Genomic DNA, 21,702 nt, shown 5'->3' with positions numbered 1-21,702 from the left:
TGGTGGCATATTTTAAGGACTGGGGTTTTTTTTCACAGATCTAAAGTAGAAAGCAAATTCTGTTATGGCTGAGGTCTGTGGTCAGTGTGAAATCACTTTGCACATCTAGCCTGACTTTTTTTTTTTTTTCCTTTATCCTTAATGGAGCAGGAAGGCTCGCTTATTGGCAGACTGTTCTTTTTCACTGAGAAATGAGAGAGAAAATGCAGGAAGCATCATGCCTCATCCTCGGCACAGAACTCAGCTCCGAGCATGCAAGGCCCGCAGGCAGCACCTGCCTCTGCCACGTTTCCTACCAAAGCAGATCCAGGAGCGCTGCAGCCTGAGCTCTCTCTGTGTTCCCCTGGAAAAGGAGCTCTTTGGCTGTTCCCTTAATACAGCGGGTTTGCCTCTGAGTGAGTGGGACACAGAGAGAAGACTGAGCCGCTTTGAGGAATGCATCTGTCTGTTCAGGCTGGGTTTGTTAACGGTCCGTTCGTTTTCCTCCATTGTCCCTGCAAGAGAAGGGTAAAACTAAGCTCGTGTACAAAACTCGGCATGTGATACCGACACACTTATATCCCCATAAATTATATGTTGTCCTCAAGTAATCGGGGTAAACTTTGTGGAGAAGTCAAAGGAAAAAGGAGTCCGATATTCCCAATCAACGTTCCAACCAGTTACGTTGTTCATTTCTTATGTGGAGTGTATGCTAGATTAAATAACAACGGTGCCGTGTTGGATTATTTTGAATGAGGTAAAAAGAACCCTTGTTTGAAACTGGCTGAGCACCGACTCCAGCCTTTGTCCCCCTCTTCCTGATGAAGCAGCTTGTGATCCTCAGCCTAGACAATGCTTCAAGTTCATAACCACTCACAAAACTACGAAGTGCTGACCTTCTCCTGATCATTCAGTTTTCAACTTAAGCAAGAATTTGCTTTTCTTGTATTTTTTTCCCCTCTGAGCATCTCATTCCTGGAAGGAAATGAATCTTATGCGGTCCATATGATATTTTCCTAGTAGTTTCTTTTCATGCCATAACAATTGATGGAAAATATTTGGTGGAGAGAGAAGATATAGTCTGTCAGGATGTTGCTAGTTTTGTGTAAATCAAAGCCAGGACCTGCAGAAAAACACATAGTGAAGAAAAGACTTAGATGCTTATTTCAAAAACTTCAAATAAAAAGTCCCAGAATAACGTTAAATTCAAATAATGTTGAAAGCTTTTTTTTTCTCCTTAGTTTTTTATCTTAAAAAAGAAACATTTTAGTCTTCCAAGTCAGACTTACGGTAACGTCTTAACCACAGCATGCCAAAGCTGTTAGGTTATTTTAAAGTTTTGGCCAGAATCTGGATGCTTGTGCAAAGTACTCCCTCTTTCAATACAAAACAAAATAGTTGCTTGAATATTCTTTGCAGTACTGTCATTTTTAAGGCTTTTTTTTTTTTTAAAGAAGAATTTAGTTTTTGTTGGGATTTTTCACAAGATTTTTTCCTTGGTATGCTGTAAACATCCACAGCCTTTTTTTTTTGTAAAAGCCTTTTTCCATTGTTGTGTATGGGAGATAACATCCCACAGTGCAGTTTCATGCACAGGCGTGTAACTGTCAGAAATTATTCTGATGGAGATAGGCATTAACAGGGGATTGCTGGTGACCACTGGACGCTTAAATTATGTCCTTCTAAAGACTCATTTATTTTTGAGTGAAGTAAAACCACAAATCCACTAACACTGTTCTGTGTCTCGCAGAAAATATGGGGCAGAAGGATAGAGAAAGAAGGCAGAAAATGAAGCTGTTCTGTGGTTAAAGCCAACTGGAAGCTCATTGGGAAAACTAAAAAGTTCCTTATGTCCACACAAACACATGCCGTTACCCTGTGGGAAACTGTTTGCTGGCATAAAGCACACTTGGAAATCAAATATAACTTTGAACGGCACAGCATTCTATTTGTGATGCTCAGTTCCAGGCTTAGCTTTGCAAATTGTTGATATTAACTTGAACAAGCATAGCATTATATCTGTTATTCAAGAGGAGCATATATTTGATGTTGAGAAACAAAGCCTTTCTCAGGGTTACATGTAAAGAATGTGAATAACTAATGTATGGGGTTTTTTTGTTGATGCCTCCTAAAGATCAGTTTTATGGCTGCTCTCCTGGAGGCTTTTGCAACTTTTTTCAGAGATACTGATGGTACTTAGCGATGTTAAGAGGCAATATTACATTATGTTAAGAGGTGGACAAACCACTATTAAGTGCAGTACACATATCTTTATTTACCTGTCCGTATTGGAGTATGTTCAGTAGGAAGTATGCTAGAGCAAAAGTAAATCTCTACGAATGCATCTCATGCATAAGCTCACCCACAGTTGAAACTTCGTAATTATCAGCAAGGGAGTAAAGAAAACAATTTCCCTCTCTGGAATGCTGTCAGTAATATGTAAGCTGTGGACTGCTGTCAGTAAACGTCACCGACACTGCAGACGAGCAGACAATCATTTTGGCATATTTTTACTCTAGGCACTTTTAGGGAAGGGTTAGCAATTCACTGGGTCACGTATTGATTAATTCCAGGCAGAGTGTTTTTTATTCATAGGGTGTCTTGTGAGATAACCCAGCTAATACATTTTCCAGTGTGTTCTACAGACCAAATGTAATCCATCTTGGGGGTGGGGGGAAAGGTGAAAATTAGAACAACAGCCTCCCTTGCCAACAGAGTGACATCAGAAATGGTGTTTCTTAGCTAGGTTTAATTTTGGAGATTGTTTATGTTGCTTTGAGTTTATTTGGGCCGTAACAAGCATGGACCAAGTTCCTAAAAAGGAAAGCGTTGTTGAAAACTGCAGAAAAAAGATTATGCGAAGTGGAAGCCATCCAGCTGAGTATCTTTGCTGTTCTTTGTCATACACTGTGCCACTAAGGAAACGACTGAAAAAGCTTTTGAAGTCAAGGGAAAATGCTTTAAATTTGTCCTTCTCAAATGGAAAACTCCATTTTAAAGGGACCTTTTGGTTAAGGTCATCCAACTAGAATGCCTAGAATTATTTCCTTAAAACAGCACTTAGGCCCCTGTGTTTAAGTGGCCTAACTCTCAAAGTACCAGGCATCCACCAAGAAAATCCTCTGAAGGTGGTAGGACCTAGAATCACTCACCTTCTTTGAAATCAGACCACCTGTACCAAGCTGTCCAAATGTAACCGTGATTGCTTCAGGCACCAGCTTTTAAAATGTTTGTTCTTTTGGCTGACGATTGAACTTGCAGGTTTGCGCTGGTGCGGAGTGCAGGACTGAGGAGTGAGAGACTCCTCATCCATCTCCGGGAGGGATGCAGTCCCTGCTGCCGTCTTCCAGCCAAAGTCTTAGGTCAACTCTTCTGTTGCTCCGGTGCTTTCTTTCCTCCCGAGGTTGTTTTTGTACACTGCTGCATTTCTTTTGCAGCAGTCAGCATCCTCATGCTCCATCCTAAGCTGCTGCATCATTTAATTTGTCCTGCTCTCAGTTCACACCTCTAGTCACCGCTTTGTAAGGTGAAACTGCTGGATTCCAGTTATCATCCCCTGCAAACTGCACAAAATTCTCAGTTAATTCCCATTTTCTAGCTATTTAAAATTGCTCATGTGGAGGAGTCTAGGTTTAGTTTTGGGAGCTCACACTTCTGGGCACCCCATATGTATCTGAGCAGATAGCAGCTGTGCGTCTGCCAAAATTTTGTCTAAAATGGACACAACTTTGCGTAGATATGTTTGCCGCTGCTTTTTCAAGGTAATTTTCTCTCTTTTTCTCAAGAGGCCGCCAAATTCAGTTCCTTTGCCTATTGGAGCTGTCGTTAGCTAATTACTAAGTGCTAATTACTATTGAAGATATAACTGTGTGTAAACACAGCAAGGAAGGAAAACAAAATACTTCTGTAATATGAATCTCTTAACTGTAGTTTCATGTCAGTGGTTTATGCTCTCCATGGTATGCTGGTGTCTCAGAGCAAGGGACTTACTGGTGTTTGGGCTCTTGTTTGTAGTTTGCCTGGTGTGTAGCAGAGAAGAGACTGGAATAGCAGTGTGTGCAATATCAGAGCAATGCTTTGTAATTTAACTGCTTGAAGGATAAACAGGCAGAGTAAATGCAGGTTGTCTTCATTTCAAGGATGTTCTACATCAGGTGAAGGATCTTGAGTGAAGTTTGGGTCCCGAGTAACCCGCAGGGGGACCTTTATTGGGAGCACAAAATAACATTTAATTGAAAAATAACATGTGTCAATTCCTTCCAATGTTATTTATAACTTAAGTGTTTAATGATTGATTTCTTAAAATGTACTCATAAGGTCACATACTGCCACCTTGATCTTCTCATACAGCTTCTAAGAAAACATGTCAGAGGAGTATCCCGGCATTTAGTGAGGGCTATCACGTAGGTTTAGAAGCTAAGGAGTTATTTAGGGCCAAATTTGTCTCTCTGGATAGTAAGATCATTGTGCAGAAGACGAGGGGGTTTTGCCCGCCTCTCGTAGCGTGTGGCGTTGAAATTCGTATTGCACCTCAATGTCCCACTTGTTAGAAGGGACAGTAACGCTCCTCCTTTGGAAGGCTCTTGAGGTCCCCTGATAAAATCCTAGTTACCTGTCGGGGGCTGCAAATGAAGTTAGGCCCCCAAAATTATAATTCCATTGCAAATAAAGTTTGAATATGTTATACAAAAATACAGGGTTTTTTCTTTCATACTTCGTGTATTTTATTTTATTACATAGCCCAGTGGGGACTGAAAAATACCTGTAGAGTGCTATTTAGAAACTGATTGTCAGATAAGATTCAATTATTTTGATACAAAATAACTTCCTTCAGAGACTGCTTCCGTTTGTTCAGCAGCATTTATAGTCATTTTTCAGAGGCGTCATTTAAGAAGGTTGTATGCTGTCATCCTCTGCACGGTCCAAAGATTGACTAACATTGGGAATTATAAATTTTGAGAATAAAGTGGCTGTTGTTTCATAATTAGTAGCTGCTTTGCTATTAATTTCACTAATGCTTTAAAGTGCCTCTTAAATCATTCACTGCCTGTTGTGACTGAATTCCTTGAAAAGCCTTGTGAAAGAGTTTACAAATCACTTAAAATAAGTCAGCAGTGTCACCCTCGGAAGATGTTTTTTCAAGTGCTTCATAGGAAATTGGTATCTCAACAGCAGAGTTGGGAAATAGCCTTAACTAAAGGCCTAGCCAACTAGCAAGTAAACAGGGCTAATCTGAATGTTCCTATTTGTGAAACACTGAGGTGGAAATCAGTGCACATGTATGTTTTGAAATTATTCCTGTGTTTATAATAGTTACTCCTGTTACACAACTGAAACAAGCACTGTTAGCAAAGCATCCGCCTTTTTTCACTCTTTCAACGTAATGACCCAGATTTAGTCCATTATAGAAAAAAGTAAAACCAGCTGTTAAATAAGAACAGGAAGTTAATGAAAAATGTAGGCTGTGCCTTGTTTTTAAGGCTTATTATAATATATTATTCACAAAGAAAACTGAACATAATGTGTGTTCACTGAACATATTAAGTGACCACATGGTTCCGGTAACGTGCTGCGAAGTACTTATGGAAATGTTATTGTCCATCTCGGTGTATAATGGAATTTTTGTATCTGCTTTGTCTTCGGCTGCCAAAATAGCTGCCATGGGTACTGTATATGCGTGTGAGGTCTGTAGGATCGAGCACAACTGAGAAAGATCATCTGATCTGAACCCAGAGGTAATGCGTTAATAAGGCAATAAGGGTATTTTGTATGATTTAGAGCATCTAGAATAGTATAGAAACAGGCCAGCAGTGTCTCTGCTCATCCCAATTTGCTAATTATAACAGCATTTGTTATTGTTTACTTTAGGAATGACTATACCAGAAGAAGACGCTGATGTGGGACAAGGTAGTAAATATTGCCTCGTGGCAATAGGAAGGCTTCAGGTAATGACAGTCTTTCCTTATACAAACTACTTCTGAAAGCGTAATCAGTGTTGTGATTTAGTTGTAAAGGATTTGCACAAAGTTCTGGTACTAGACTGTAACTTCTAACATGCCTACCAAATACGAAGTGCCTTGATGTTGGTGTGCAGCCAGTGACTTACAGAATCATAGAATGGTTTGGGTTGGAAGGGACCTTAAAGATCATCTAGTTCCAACCCCTCTGCTGTCGGCAGGACTTGTTTAGAACATGTCAACAGAGCAAAATGAAAATATGATTTTGGTGCATATGTGTATTTAACCCAACAATAGTGGCAAAGATGCTCCTGGAGCATAAGCATGTACAGATCTGCTATTCTGGGATATTCTAGATTGTGAGAAATGTGGGAGTACAGGTGCTGCAGATGGTAGGTTAAAGTGGCTCCGAAAGCCAGTGATGTGCTGCCTGCTATTCTTTCATTCATTCTCGCTCTCTGACTAATCAGCTACTTGAGAAACTGTGTTTGCAGGAGTTATTCTGAAAATGCTAAAGATAAGGCAGTCAAGAGGCACTTTGCAAATAATAGCTTTATTCTCAGTGTGTATTGTAGTGTGCATTCAGATGTGATGTCAGCCGAGGGAACTGTGAGAATAAAACTTTACTTCCTTTTTGTCCAGACGGTTGCAACTGACGTTTTACATTTTCTTCCTTTGTTCATTGCTGACGAGAGTTCTGAGCAGGAGCTAGAGCAGTTGCGGTGAGTCTCCTTCACCGCCGCAGGGAGGCTAATTTTTATCTTCCCAGTCTGGGAATTCTGCCATGGGTGAACGTGTTTGAGCCTCCTGCATGGTCTCCTGTTGGCCTGCGCTCGTTGCCATCTGCTAGGATGGCATTGCTCCTTCTTACAAGGTAGAATGACCCTTTCATTAGAGCACAGGTGCCAAACCCATCTTATTTGATGTGAACAGCCTGCGCGTTACTGCAAGCGTTAGCGCTTCTGCAGAGTGCGTCTCCATTATGATGGCAGAGCTACAGATGTATCACATGATGTTTTTTAGGTTAATCATGCTTTTATAATAAAGGGTAATATATTCCACTAATGGAGAGAAGGAAGTTACAGGGATTCAAATGTAACAGCTGCCAAAGAAAGATGATTTCCGAGAAAATCACATTAGTAACATGTGGAGTGTCAAAACATCTGTTACGTTAGAAGAGTCAGCAGGGTATGTGAGGGAGGGCAAGAGGAGGCTCTGTGGATGGGTTTAATCACAAAGGAGTCAAGGTGCACAAATTAAAACTCTATTCTGGAACAGCAAATTGAAGGCTTGCATACAGTTAACTGGCTAATCTGCTTTAAGACAGAAAAAAAGAGATTTTGCTCTTTTTTCATTGGGACCTTATTAACGGAGGTAGCTCTAGAAGTTGTAAGAAAAACAGTGGTGTCATTTGTAGCCCCAGTAGGAATGAATGGATGTGAAGTGGCCTGATTGCACAGGTTTCAGGCAGAGAGCTGGAAATGCATCATTCTCTCTGATGAGATTTGAGGAGCATTTATAGGAGGACTGTGTTTTTTCATTATGAGCGGCCACTTGCTGGCCTAATATCACCTACCTCAACCTCTGGAGAGCTTTATTCAGGTTCTCTGGGTGTTTCAGGTGAGGTTCATCTCACCTGAAAATCGAGTGATTAGTCTGAGCTGGTCCTATTGGATATGTCTACGGACAACGACTTGGCCTCTTCTAGAGATTGACCTTCCTATCCTAAAATCGGTGGACTGAATTGTCCTCTGCAAGTCTCTTATTCTTGGTTGACAAAGGTAGGAACCAAGATGCCTAACTTGAACGTGGTGCTACAAAGTGAGATGAATCCGGCTGCACTTATATCCTTACTATATCCCTCCTTCTTGGGCACTTCTGCTGTATTTGTTTTCCTGCTGTGCTGTTAAGCCTAGGTAGGTGCCATGGGGTGAGATATTTGCCCTGCAAACTAGACTAAAGGCTGTTCTGTGTCATTTATCTGTGCTGTTGTTTTATTTATGGCTTCCTTCAGTAGTTAGCACTCTGCCAACAGATTTTGTTCTTTAGCTACATAATCAAATTTGACTTAAGGTGACTGTTCTGTGGACTAAATGCTGTGGACTTCGTTGGTCGTAGGTAACCAGCTCTCCAGTGTGCATGGACATGAATGGCATGTCGGTCCCAACTGAGTTCTTGTCTAGGCACAACTCTGATGGAGTCATCACCTTCGTTGACCCAAGGTGCATCAGTGTCATTGGCTACCAGCCCCAGGTCAGTGAGTCGCTGTAAATGTGGAGACTGGTTAGAGCTAATGAAGAAAATTCCATTTGTGCATTAAAAACAAAAGCAGCAAAACATGAAGTATTTGTAGCTGATAATTTCATTTGTCCTGCCCTAAATGCTATTCATTTTTCTTTGCTGTCCACGCCTCTTTAAAATTTACAGTTTTGCCCTTTGTTATGTGGGGTATCTTTTTATGCCTTTTAGATCCAATTAGAATTCTAACAGCAAGATGCTTTAAACCTTGCACAGCTTTCCAGTGAAGACATTTCTGTGATAGAAAGTTAACAGTGCTTGGAGGGAGTTTTAGTCCTGTAGATCTTGACTTCTGCCAATCTATTGAACAGTAAGCAAACATCATTTATGGCATCTATTTTCCTTAGGCTTACATCTGCTCCTCTGAACAGGAGGCTAGTCACAGAACGGAGTAGAATAGTAAATGAACTCCTGACTACCGCTGCTCTCCCTCGGATAACTCTCAACAGTTGCAATTTAAGGGCAAAAATAAGTTCTTGCTCATTTGTTTTTCCCATTTATTTTGATTTTAGGTAGCTTTATAATAACTGTTTTTACAAAAAGTAGTGCCATAAAATGAGCTGTAGTAGAGGATGTCAGTCTTTTCAAGACACCATTTCACAGGTATTAAAAAAATTACTTAAAATTTGTTTGTAGATATCTATGCAACAGCACAAATATAATGTGGGGCATGATGCCTATAAATGTTGTTTGTATGATTCATCCCCGATTAACTGAGTAGTCCCATTAGGGGTGGTAGATCTAGTGTCTGCAAGGATTACTTGCAGACCTGCACGTGGATTTGTGTTATGGTCTGGGTTTTTTACACAGCTTTATGTTTTATTCTAGGATCTTCTGGGGAAAGATATTTTAGAATTCTGCCATCCTGAAGATCAAAGCCATTTGAGGGAGAGTTTCCAACAGGTGCTGTGTCCTCCTCCTTTTCTTCTGCCATTTATTTATTATTTTTGTTATTATTTTGTTTAGTGAAGTAGCTTTTATTTTTCATTTCAAGGTATTTTTCTGTTATGCAGGAGTAGCAAGATGTGAAACAATTTGTTGATCAGTTGCTAATCAGTTAAGCTGCATAAATGTTAGTTTAAACTGCAGCACGTTTGCCGTGTTTTCAGAAATAAGTCACCTAGTTATACATTTTGTTTTCTTTTTACAAAAAATGAGCTGAGTGTTCACTGCACAGTTAGAGCTGTTTTGGAGATGCCTGTCTAGATCCCACTATGTTTAGTGGTAACCGAAAGTATTTACCTTCCAAGGCGGGCTGTTGATTTGAAAGTAGTTACGCTCCTCCAGAATGCTGGATTGTTTAGGACCTAAATTCTCTGCTAGCATAGATGACATGCTTCATACTTTAATGGAGTTACACCACTATATAGACAATTTGGCCCTTCTCCCTGTTAGGAATTGAAATGCAGACAGAAGTAACAAAAGAAACACAACATATGGAAAGAGTTACTGATCTGGATTCGTTTTTACAGTGGGCCACATCTACATCAACTATATCAAAGGCATTTATTCCATTGTAGAGCTTCTTGTTTCAAATTGATCTGGGACATACAGTAGGAGTGCTTTCCCCAAGCCTTCTGCTTGCTGCTGGTCTTTTCAGCACCTTCCCTACTGCGCTAGAAAGCCTGGTGTAGTATGTTTAACTGATTACTGAGGTTCAGATGTTCTAAGTCGTTCCAGATTTTCTGACAACAGCCTATAGCTCAACCAAGTTTTGTTGATCCATCTTGCGTTGGATGCTGAGATGTATTTTCAGCTGTGAAACATGGATATGAAGTGACTTCTAAAATAATTTGTATAGCCAACTATTTATTCAGGCATGGCATGCAAAAATGGAGCTTGAAAAGCCTCTCTGGGGAAAATAACTAAATGCTGTTCTGTGTCCATAGAACAGATGGTGAAACTGAGGTTATGGTCTCCACAGAAGTGTTTGAGATAGAAAGGTACCAGTACTCTTGAGCTATTTCTCACCACCCCCTCCCTCAAGCAGAGGCTACCAGCCCCACTGCTGAGCTAGCAGAAAAGACTGTGTGAGCACTCTGCATCCGCTTGAGTGTCCCTTGAACGGACCAAGTTCAAACAGCAGCTAAAGGCCTTTTAAATTCAAGGTGTTGATTGACAGGCAGGAGCCCGTGAGAGTTAGATGCTCGAAATAGGTCAGCACACCCAGTCATCTTCTCTGCCCCACCTTGGTTGGGGGTGTGATGCTGCAGCTGAACCTACCCGATGGATAGCTGTCACCAGGAGTCAGGTCCTGCTCCCACTTCTCTCCTCCCCACCCTTCCTACTCTCCTGATAGTAGCACAGATGGACTTGCCGGGTAGGCTAGCTAAGGGACTAATCGCCTGTGCATGGGACTAGCTTTCAGCTGGTTCAGCTCCCTGAACTTGTGCCTGATGGCATCAGTGGCGCATGAGCAGCAGTGAGAACGCATATGCTGTTTTTCACTAATGCCCAAATGATTGATTCCACTAATTTATCCAACACACAATGACAGAGAGCTGCTGGATAATAATACATCAAACATCCGTCTCTGAAGTGGTTGCCTGGGGCTGAGAAGGGCTGACTAACTAACGTTTAAGTTGATGACTTAGGCCTCACTGTGTTCCCTGAGAGTGAGATCAGGCTGTGGGAGGCTGCTGGTGTATCCCTGAACTCGTTGCTGGGGACTTCGCTGCCGCTGCTCACTGTTAGGCATGTGCATAAATGATTCACGGGATCAGGGACCAACGTGGTTTGCTTAAGGTCATACAAAAAGACAGCAGGAAAAAATGCAGATTAGAAGTGAAAGTTCCTGTTCACTTGATCTCTGTCCAATTTATGAAAATAATGTGCTGTTTCTTTAGTAGGCAATTCCTTTTTCAGTATATTTTTGTTCAGTACAGTAGCAGTGTGATTGGGGCTATTATTTCAATCATGCAATAAAAGACTGAAGTAAACAGTTAAGCTATGCACCAGGTGGTTTTTATTTCCAAAGAATGTAGGAAAGTAAAGGTTAAACTTCAGCTTTGAAATTTTTTGTGCTATCTTGTTTGTGTGCACTGTTTTAAGACAGTTCAGGATTTTCCCACCAGTGATCTCTATGCTTTATATATTATTACAGAATTAGTGTTTGCTTAATTCCCACTTCAGGACAATAGATCACTGCAGTTTGTTTTATTATTGTTAGTTTGGCTTTAGAAATATTTTCATTAAAAAGGTAACTGTGATTTCCAATAAACTCTTTTTTTCTAAAACCCCCTGAAAACTTGACATTTCTAATTTGCTGACAGTATCAGAACCAGGTTGGTGCATAACAGAGGAGGGAGGGTTTTGCAGTTTTTGGTCAATTGCCAGTATCCATCTCAAAGCTACTTCCTTGGGAAGATAAATTCATTCATCAGGGTGGGAAAATCAGGCCAGAATAAGATAGTCTCAAGGCCAAGATCAACAAATAGACTTCAGTATCAAAGGATCCAGAATACAGCTATTTGATATCCAGTAGGATGCTATTCAGATTGGACACTTTTACACAAGCTCTGTTTTTTTTTACCCTGGGTGTGGTAGTAGAAAATTGCTGATAAAAGAATGTTGCTCACTGAACTCAAACTACAAAAGCATTTCAAAAAAAACCCAAAAGGCATTTACCTCAGTATTATTTTCCTGGGCATTGCTAAAGCTTTTTGTGTCTTCTATTTGCATTCTTTCCATTTAATCCTGTATCCAACTGATCAATTTGAAATGCAGACCTTTGGAAAAAACAGGATGGGAGCATTTTTCCTAATCCAATTGCTTGTCAATAAAGACAGAGGGTAAATATAGGGTTTTCTACTTTTAGAGAATACAGGCTGCAGATAGCTAATAAAAAATAAAGGGTTAAGAATCCACAATGAGAGGTGGCATTTACTTGTAGTAGACCTTCCCTTTCCTTCCCTGAGGTGCCCCTGAGATAGCTTGGTGGAAAAACAATAAAAAATAAACACAGATAGCCCAGGTAAGTGCCAGCTGAATGACTTGAAATCATGTAAGTTTTCTTCTGACTTAAACCAAGATTGTTAGATAACACATAAAATGCAGGTACAGTGCGGCGTGCAAGTATTGTTTTGAGCATACTTCTTTAGCTGGCTGCTTCTTACTTCTCACTTGATGCCCAACTGTTGACTTCAACAAAACTTCAGCTACCAAAGACAGAATTTGAACTGAGTATTGACAGACATCTGAATTCTTAGTCATAAACAAATAGGCTATCCAAGCAAAGAATTTGCGCTCCATTTTCATTAATACTATTAAAATGGACAGTGGCTTATTGGTGTTCTCTCAATTCAAAGGCTGGCTCACTCTTTCTTGTTTTGAAAGCCAGAAGGAAGTGTTTCTTGTTAGCACTTTGCCATCGTAGATGGTCTTAAAATGTGTTTGGGGAAAAAAATGAAACCACCACGTATGGTTTCTAAAAAAAGCCATCTTTCTTAAATACTGTCCTAAATTTTGATGCTGATGTGTAATTTGGTATGTCACATACATGAATTGTATAGCTAGGTATCCAAGCAGAATAGCAGATAGTCGACCTCAAATGTTTTTTTCCTCTGGGCTTTTGTTTCAGCTGCAATGTTTGGTTTATGGTTTACATATAAACTTTTGGAAGGTCCTCAGTTTGGTTTCTGTCAATCTCTCTATATGCACTCTGTATTAAAACCTTCTTAAAGCTTCCCTGTTGGGATAACAGCACAACCTGTTGGTTGTCCTGAATCTGTATTCTTATACACAGGCTGGAAAATGACATTTTATACAACAAAGGATGAAGGTTTCATTCTGAAGGAAATAGCTGCAAACATGAATCAGATTTTGCTTATTCTCTTCAAATTAAGAATCTCCCTGCTGTGTCCATAGCTTTCTGTAATTCAAGTTTAAAACACACCAGTTACTGCTGTTACTATTCATTTGCACAGCAGGTAGCAATCTCCTTTTATTAACCTTTCCAAATGGTTTTGCAGGTTGTGAAACTGAAAGGTCAAGTCCTGTCTGTGATGTATCGTTTTCGTACCAAAAACCGGGAATGGATGCTGATCAGAACCAGCAGCTTCACATTTCAGAATCCTTATTCCGATGAGATTGAATACATCATCTGCACCAACACTAATGTAAAGTATGTGCCTTTCCAGATGCTTGCATACATGGTTTTGAAAGAATTTAGGCATTGCTTTTTGCTGTAGCCTGTTTCTAGCTACATTTGTTTCTCTATAACAGTACACTCTGAAACAGGGTTATTCTGCATCATATCTCACAGCATAGCTGTTTCTCTGTGTCATTATCCTGCGATGCTTCCGGGGCCTGGCTGCGCTGCGGGAGAAACGTCACTTATCTGTTATGTCATTAGACAAGCCTATTGATCTCAGTCCAGGCTGCCTTAAACTAGCACAGAGCTTCCAGCAGCAAGGCAGCTGTCCTGATATTGGAGGAAGGTTAGCCTGATTCCGAAGCCAAAGAGAAAATTGCATGTCGGTCTTCATTGTGATCATACCATTCCGTAGACCTGGGCATCTTCTCCTTGAGCTGTGTCTACTCTTATGGCCTTTGAAAGCTGGCAAAATTATTTCCTAGTAGGCTTGAGTGGGAAGGGTTCCTGATACTCAGTTAAGATCTGGTGGAATATCCCCAAGTATGGGGACAGATCCAACCCCTTATCTTAAGAGGGAAATTAAACCATCCCATCTTTGAATTAATATTTTCAAAAGTCTGTCATTGGACCTCTTAAGAGGAGGTCACCCGAGGAGTATAGTGGAGGTTCGTCACTGTGTAACTGAGGAGAGATTCTTTGGGAGCCTCCTGAGTTCTGAGCCAATAACTGCAGAAGCTAATCTGGCCTTGATGAAGCCATTACTTTATAGTGTGGGCTTTTTTAATAAATATTTCTTCTCTCCAATATAAACTTAATCTATTTCTAAAACAAAATCTGCTTCTGGTCTGACCAAAGATTTTTTGCCAAGTTTTTAGCTCAGAGGAAATATTCGTTTTAAGATCTCAACCTGTGAGACTGTATAATGGAAATGCTGAACGAGCAGTCTACTAGTGAAGATGCATGCCGAGAGCTCCACTTGCAAAACGAAACCCCTGGGGCTTTGGCATTTGAACTTAGAAAGCTAATAAGTGTCTCTGGGTGTTCCTTGACTTGCTTCTTTGGACATGACATATACCTGGACGGAAAGGGCTGTGCTTTCACTCAGTTGAAACCCAGCATCACAATTGTTTTGCTCAGTTTTTTCTGCATACCCAAAAAGTCAGGCTTAAAAAACTGAATAGTTAAGCTCATTGAAAACAAGCAAATGTTTCTTGAAATCATACAGCTAAATATCTGCCTGTCTGCACTGTGCATCAAAATAGATATTTCCACATTTCTGCTGTCCCGTATTTCTTTTCCAAATGATTTGTATATGCAAAAACAGGCCTGCAAAATAAAAAGCGACTTCTGAAATCTGTCCCAGGCTGGCTTAATTGTGCTTTGTTCCCAAGAGTCCACAGATCAAAAACTGGGGCTGTAGACTTATGTTGTGTTGACTCCGGGAATGTTTTTTTCCAGGCCTCCACTATACTGTTCAGCTTGGCATCCCAACACTCACTGTGATGAATAGCACTGTGCCAGCTTCTGGCTCGTGTTATATCTCTCTTGCTAGGTCTGAATAACAACCCAGAAATGTTGACCTAATATGGAAGTTGCCTGCTGCTACTTTGACAGAGGATGTTCCCTCTTTCCTGTCATGTAGAAAATGTTCTCGTCTTATGGCAAGATACAACCCATCGTACGCCTGCTTTTGAATAGTAGAAAGAATGTATTATTCAAACTGTTTTCTGTTTTTCCCCCTGTTCTCTCCCACTTCTCAGACAGATTTCCAAAGAGCCCTTACTGTAATGTACTGCTGTTCCTGCCTGTTTCTGGGTTTATTTATTTTTTTTGCACATTTGGGGTCATGTTTTGACTTCTGATTTCCTAGATGCCTTGCAGAGTTGTACGTCATGGTAACTGTTGATTTCCACCTCCTGATTCAGCTCCTGCTGGGGCTATATGTTCTGCACCGACCCCAGCGTATGGGGCCATCTTTATGTGTTGGTGGAAGTATCCGATGCTGTGGGTCCAGCAAAGTGCTTCGCATGGAGACCGAGCAGGGCTGCCTTCCACTGTGCAGTTGTGGGCTGTTCTGCACAGAGACAAATTTTGATTTGTCTATCGCTGTGATAATCTAGCCAGCTCCCTAAAATACAGGTTTGAGGCAGTTAAAAATTCACCATGAAATTGTAAAGACAATGTAGCCAAAAGTTCTAGGTTTAAATGAGTTTTTAACTTAGGATAGTTTAAAGCCATAGTACGTATGTCTGTGTGTCTGTCTGTTAACAGAACAGCTTTCGGTTTGCGTTGGTCAGTGAACAGCGTTTTCCCAAAAGACTGTAGAGGGCAGTGGTGGTTCCAGTTGTGGAGGGATTAATTGATTATTTTTTTGTTGGTGGTTTGGTTTGGGTTTTTTCTTTTTTCTTTTTTTTTTTTTTTTTTTTTTTTTTTTTGAAGATACTCCTTTGGCGCTTCAAACAGTCAACTTTCCAAACTTGCTTTTGGTGCAGAAGGATAATGAAACATTAGGTTCAAATGTTCACTTAGTTCCTTGCAAAAAAAGAAAAGAAAACTTCTCTCAGTTTCACTCGGGTGTAGTCATCCAAGAGAAACTTCCTGGAGAAATGAAGCATTTAACGTTTAGCATTTGTGCTGGGTTCGGCTGAAAAGAAGAGTTCCCTGCTTGACCACATCTTCCTGTGTAGTTGGGACTGTTTGATTTCCAAAAAGAAATAATTATTGCGATCAATGTTTATTTAACATACACATAGAGCAGCGTTTGAATAAAATAATCTGTCATGGTGATAGATAAAACTGTATTAAGTCTTTGTATACATAGAAGACAGGTATTTTTCTGATCTTTATGGAAATTTTGATGTTTCATTTTTGTAAGCCCCAAAGTCCTATGTTGCACCGTGTGCATTTATGGATCCTACGGTTGTCCTGAGTCTCAAGATTCCTGTCTCGGAGTGAGCTGGCACAGGTCACTGCTGGAGGCAGCCTGGCAGATGAATCAGCCCGCACTTGTGGGAGAGATGCTTTCTGTTTCAGATTCTCATGGGCCAAAATACTAAAGAGATCAACTATTCTGATAAAATTCCAGTCTATGGTAGTGGTGCTAAAGTGGTGCTCACTTTCTCATGATCCCCATGCCATTTGTGGGCTATCTGATCCCTCAAGGCCAGTGCAAGACAGACCCTTTCACAGGCGTGACTTTGAAACTGTAGGCTAAAAGAGGGAGATCTTGAGAGTTTCTGAAAGAGGATTTTACAACGGCAGCCCCAAGGCTTTTATGACTCCCTTTTTGTCCAAACCAGACACAGGAAGCACATGTGCCTGTATTACTTAAAAATAGTTTGGTAGGGATACGCTAGTATTGTTTCTTTCCCACCATAGAGACTTAATTTTAAAGTTTGAATCCTTTTTTCGTTACTCTGGTGCCTGGAAGAGGAACAGGTGACTTCAGTGTTTATAGAGAGAGATTCATTCAGCTGAAATCCTTTCCAATGTCAAAGGAACTTTCACAGAATCTTCCCTTTTCCTCCAAATAGAGGTACTGAAGGAAATTTGAATTAACTATCAAAACCTTCAGATTCGCTGAACTATTCCTTGTTCAAGCCAAGGACTTTCCCAGTTTCGTACCAAACCTGTGGGTGAGCCAGGAGTTCCTGCAGTACAGGCAGAGCCCAGTTGACCCAGACAATACCTTACTTGCTATGTTGGGTCTCCTGCAGAGCCAGGAAATTTCTCTTCTTTCACTCCTTGAAGCTGCGAAACTGAAATTGAAACCAAGGATAGTTTGGGGTTTGGTTCCAAAGTCAGAAGGCAGTTTGAGTTTTGCCCAAACTGGTAATAAGCTCTTGTTCTGTATCGTCTTTACAAAAACGATCAAGCAATTGGGTGACTGAAGGGACCTGCATGTGGTGGTTGTGCAATCAAAAGGGCTGGTTCCGTTGCAAGGTCTGAAGCAACCACGACAGCAGCGCTCGCCTCTCCCTGGTCGGCAGGTCCATGAATTGCTGCACAGTTTCTTTCAGGTTTCAAGCATCATTTGAACTAATTATACAGTAGCAGCAAACAGCAGCAGAAGATGCTAACCTGGCTTCACATTTCAATCTTAATTAAGTGCAGCATAGCTTGCACAGAGTTCAGTGAAGATACACTGAAGTATTTGGTTTTTATAGGGAATGGATTTGGGAGGTTGTTCCCAAAGTTCAGTGCTGTTAATGCAATGTGGTATTTATATTGTACTGCAGCTTAACGAGTATTAGAGATGAAAGCTAGAGAAGGCCGAAGGAGCACTAAGTTAGAAGTGCCTACAAAACAAATAACTAGTAAGTACGCTGTTTTGTTTGGCTCATTTGTATGTATATGGCTGAATCAAGAAAACATACTTTATACGGAACAGAAGAGACCTAATGTGCTGTTTATTGACACACGCACCAAGTTGTTGGTAATAAAAACAAATGAAACAGTGTAATTAGCTTTCACGTTAACAACAGGATTTAATGGGTGTTTATTGTCCACAGGGTGGTATTTAGAAAAACTTCCCCATAGATTTGCCGTGATTAAATTACCTCCTATAGTTCTGTTGGAAAAGTATGCATTTCATGCTTGCGAACAAAGAATTTCTTTGCATTCCAGAGGTAATTTTTAGGACTTTTCTGTTGGCTAAAATGATGTGGAAAATCCATGGCTCTCTAATGACCCGGAGGATTGACTTTTTTTGCATGTTACTCATAGCACAAAAGTGATTCTGTGTATTACGTGTTCTTACACCGTAAGCCTAGCAAAAGGTTTTGGCCATCTACTCCAATCTTGTGTTTGTTGCAGGTCACAGATTTTTGTCCAATTTGCCATGGAGCCTAGTAACTGGTGTCTGAGCTAAGTGTCTTCTGGAAAAGCATCAAGGGATGGAAAAATCTGTTACTTACTTCAGTAGCTTGTTTGAGTGGTCCCTCACATTCCCATCAGTTTGTGCCTGATTTGTCATTTGACTTTGTCTGCAAATTTGTCTCTCAGTCCCTTGATATTTGAATCTATGTCGTTCAAAATTTAAAAGAAGATTTTGGTAAAAATCTAAAATTCAAGCCTGTGGCCAAATATGGGTCCTAATTTTCCAGAGTTTCAAATCCATGATCTTGCTATTTTGCAAAATCTCATCTACTACCGCCTGTCACATTATAGTGTCTCTCTGGGAGAACACCCACATGGTGTGTAATTCCTGGCTGTTAGGTGATTTTTCCTTCAGAAAGAGGCCAGAAGCATACAGAAACTGTGGCCACCGTCAAGTATCATTTGCAAGTATCAAGCTTACTTTCTTGTCAGTCCAACTCCAGTCTTACCCTAATTTCTGAGCTTTAGCATTATTTGGGGGGGTTTATATCTTCTTTGCTAATTGAGCAAAGAGCCTCACAGAGGTGGTGTGCTACCTGTGCATCCCCCGGCCAGAAGTAATCTTGCTAATTGTGACCAAGTGACAGAAAGCAACTGTTCATGGAAGGTGCAAAACAGTTAGATAATTTTGCAGCTGCTGAGGTTTTTTGTCATTACGCAGACAGTCTTCCTTGAGATGCTGCAATGCCAGCAAGGTCCCAGCTTCACCCTAGAGACTGGTTCAGTGCCATTTGTGGTACTGGCCCATGCCAGAGCCAGGGACTCTGCCTTCTCCATGGCAGCGATGCTGCTTCAGACAAGGGCCACGGCGGAACCTTTCCTTTTTACAGGAAAATCTCCAAGTTGTTGGCCTACCTATCAGCTGGCCTGTTGGCTGCAAGCTGCTTTCAACACGAAGTTGTGAAGTGACGGTGGTGCTGTGGCCATGCTGTTCAGGGCTGTTGCTTAGCTGCCCAGGGAAGTGGTTGAGTCTCCATCCCTGGAGGTATTTAAAAGACGGGTGGATGTGGTGGTCGGGGACATGGTTTAGTGGTGGACTTGGCAGTGATAGGTTAACGGTTCGACTCGATGATCTTAAGGGTCTTTTCCAACCTTAACAATTCTGTGATTCTATGATTGATCGGGCTACAGCCTGGGCACAGCTCAAACCCAGCGCTGTGCTGCGAGATCATGTGGCTCTCGCGCTCTGCCGTCCCAGCGCGGCGCTGGGACAAAGCTGGGTTTCTCTGTCTGCAAACAATCGTACAAACCTGTGCTCAGACAAATGAGGTTCCTAATGACCCGGCGTGGGGATGGTATAAGTCCAAACAAGAAAGCCTAAGTTCACATTTTAATGGCAAAATTCTGGTCTTAATGCATCAGTAGCACTTTTGCCTTTCATGTCAAAAGGACTGGGTTTTATTTCTGATAAACTGTACTGCACAGTGGCTTTTTGTGTAGAAGTTGTTTTGTTACAGTAACTTCAAAATTTCCAATAGCAACAATTAATATAACCGTCTCTGATTTTTTTTTTTTAATTAGGAGTTTTGAATTTGTGTCCTTTCAGAATTAAAAAAAGCAAGTGAAGAAATGGATTCAGAAGCTCACTGTCCTAGATATATTACAACTATATGAAAGATCTGTACATTTTTATAAATAGGCAATATTCGCACATGTAGAATGTGAAATAAGCCTGACTCAGAACCGCTTGCGTGCTGTCCCTACAGCTAATTATTGTAGTTAAGTAACAGTACCTGACACTAAACACAAATCAAGCACATTTCCACAAATCAAGTGCATTTCAGGCATCTGCAGAGTTTTCAACACTAAAGTTCTTCATTCTGTGGCCCCTAATGTTTATTAGCTCTGGCAGTTTCTTTTGAAGTATTTTTCTATTGCTGCTGCACATTTAATTTTTCCTAAATTCATATAATTGGATTAAGGCTATTACTTCCAGTGATTTTTATCTCATTTAAACAATGGATATTTTTTGTTCAGTTCTGATTAGCATGAAAAGGAGACTTGTGTTTTCTGTAGCATTTGTCAACACAAATTGATTTTATGTAATGTCTTGATTTTATATAGTAGCACAAGCAATTTATTTCTGGACATTCACTGTCCTAAAAGCTTTCAAAAATTGAATAGAATATGGACTTGGATCCTGAGGAGAGTAGAACGAAAGCATGTTAAATAGGTTTTATTACAAAGAAGGATTTACATGCAGTTCTTTCTAGCTCAACAGGTTGTTCCATTTGGTCTGACATGCTTCAGACAGAGCTTTGATCACTTTTTCTTATTGACTGGTGTAATTCTGCGTTAATGTCACTGGAGGTTTCCTGCTCAGTCGAGTAGGATCAGTGAAGGGGTCTGGTACATTCATCATTAACATGAGGAAGACATTCTTGGTGTCTTAGTAGTGAATTCTTAAATCCTTTATAAGGAGGTTGTATTCCATCTTCCATTACTTACCCACCTACATTTCTGTGCTATTACAGCAGAGCACTTCGTGTGCCCTGTTACATTCCTGTGGTGCAGGCTTTCTCAACGAGAAAGCTTTAAAAACAGGTGAATATCACAGGAAAGGATTTACTAAATCATCTTAAGTATAAAACAGGAGACCATGGCTGTTCCTTTTTGTATCTTAGTTTTTGTAACGAAGCAATTTTGTCTCCTTTGCAGACAACTTCAGCAGCAGCAAGCAGAACTTGAAGTACATCAAAGAGATGGGCTGTCATCCTATGACTTATCTCAGGTGAAATTTCTCAAGTTTTTATTTTTGTGCCTCTTATCTTTTAAAATGTAAAGCAATGGCAGATTTCAGCAAAATTAAAAATACATTGTGACTGTCCCTGAATTCCTTTTCATCAAATGTGATGGAGGGAATTACCTTCCTCTTCGTATCTCAACAGGTGCCTGTTCCAAGTATACCAGCTAACGTTCATGAGGGTGGAAAGTCTGTGGAAAAGCCTGATGCTATCTTCTCCCAAGAGAGAGATCCTAGATTTGCTGAGATGTTTGCTGGAATAACTGCTTGTAAGTGAATGTCTCTGATGTTTAGTTTTTAATGCTATGTTAAGCTTGGTTACATGATATGGAGCACAGCTTCAAGAGAATGAAGAGAAACTACAACGTGGCAGAGAAATTTCCAAGCAACGTCAGTCTTCAGGACATTTCCTAGAATTTGCCTTTAGTTGATATTTCTGCTAAAGATGATGAGGAGTAAATTCAAGGAGGGAAGGACAGCTTTCGTGTCACCAGAGCTACCTATTTTTGATTCTCTTTTCATTTCACAGGGGCCCTGTAAGAAGTGTTTGTAGATATTAAGCATACTGAGCAGAACTTGCCGTCTCTAGGTATATATTTTCTTTCTTGAACAGCAGATGTGACTTCATCTCTCTAAATAGACATGGATTAAGAAAGTTACCATGTAGTCTTAAGATAGGCCTGTGTTTTTTTCTCAAATCACCAGCTTTTGCATTGATGCTTTCAGAGGCAAATGCTGCCTTCAAGTGTAAT

At 40.5% G+C, this 21,702-nt stretch overlaps 1 protein-coding gene across 1 annotated transcript in view; it reads left to right on the top strand.

Moving 5' to 3' along the window:
• The window catches only part of ARNT2 (aryl hydrocarbon receptor nuclear translocator 2), a gene marked incomplete at both ends in the record, with an annotated part of 106,165 nt that overhangs the window by 68,004 nt on the left and 16,459 nt on the right, over window positions 1-21,702 (top strand). The window contains 6 exons of the mRNA XM_082321033.1: window positions 5,848-5,924; window positions 8,055-8,189; window positions 9,063-9,137; window positions 13,205-13,356; window positions 20,866-20,938; window positions 21,096-21,219. Of these exons, the coding sequence (XP_082177159.1) occupies window positions 5,848-5,924; window positions 8,055-8,189; window positions 9,063-9,137; window positions 13,205-13,356; window positions 20,866-20,938; window positions 21,096-21,219 (636 nt within the window). The remainder of the gene's footprint in view (window positions 1-5,847; window positions 5,925-8,054; window positions 8,190-9,062; window positions 9,138-13,204; window positions 13,357-20,865; window positions 20,939-21,095; window positions 21,220-21,702) is intronic.

The sequence above is a fragment of the Platalea leucorodia genome (genome assembly GCF_965183815.1).
Source record: "Platalea leucorodia genome assembly, chromosome: 9".
NCBI lineage: Eukaryota > Metazoa > Chordata > Aves > Pelecaniformes > Threskiornithidae > Platalea > Platalea leucorodia.
This window is presented reverse-complemented; position numbering and strand designations above follow the sequence as displayed.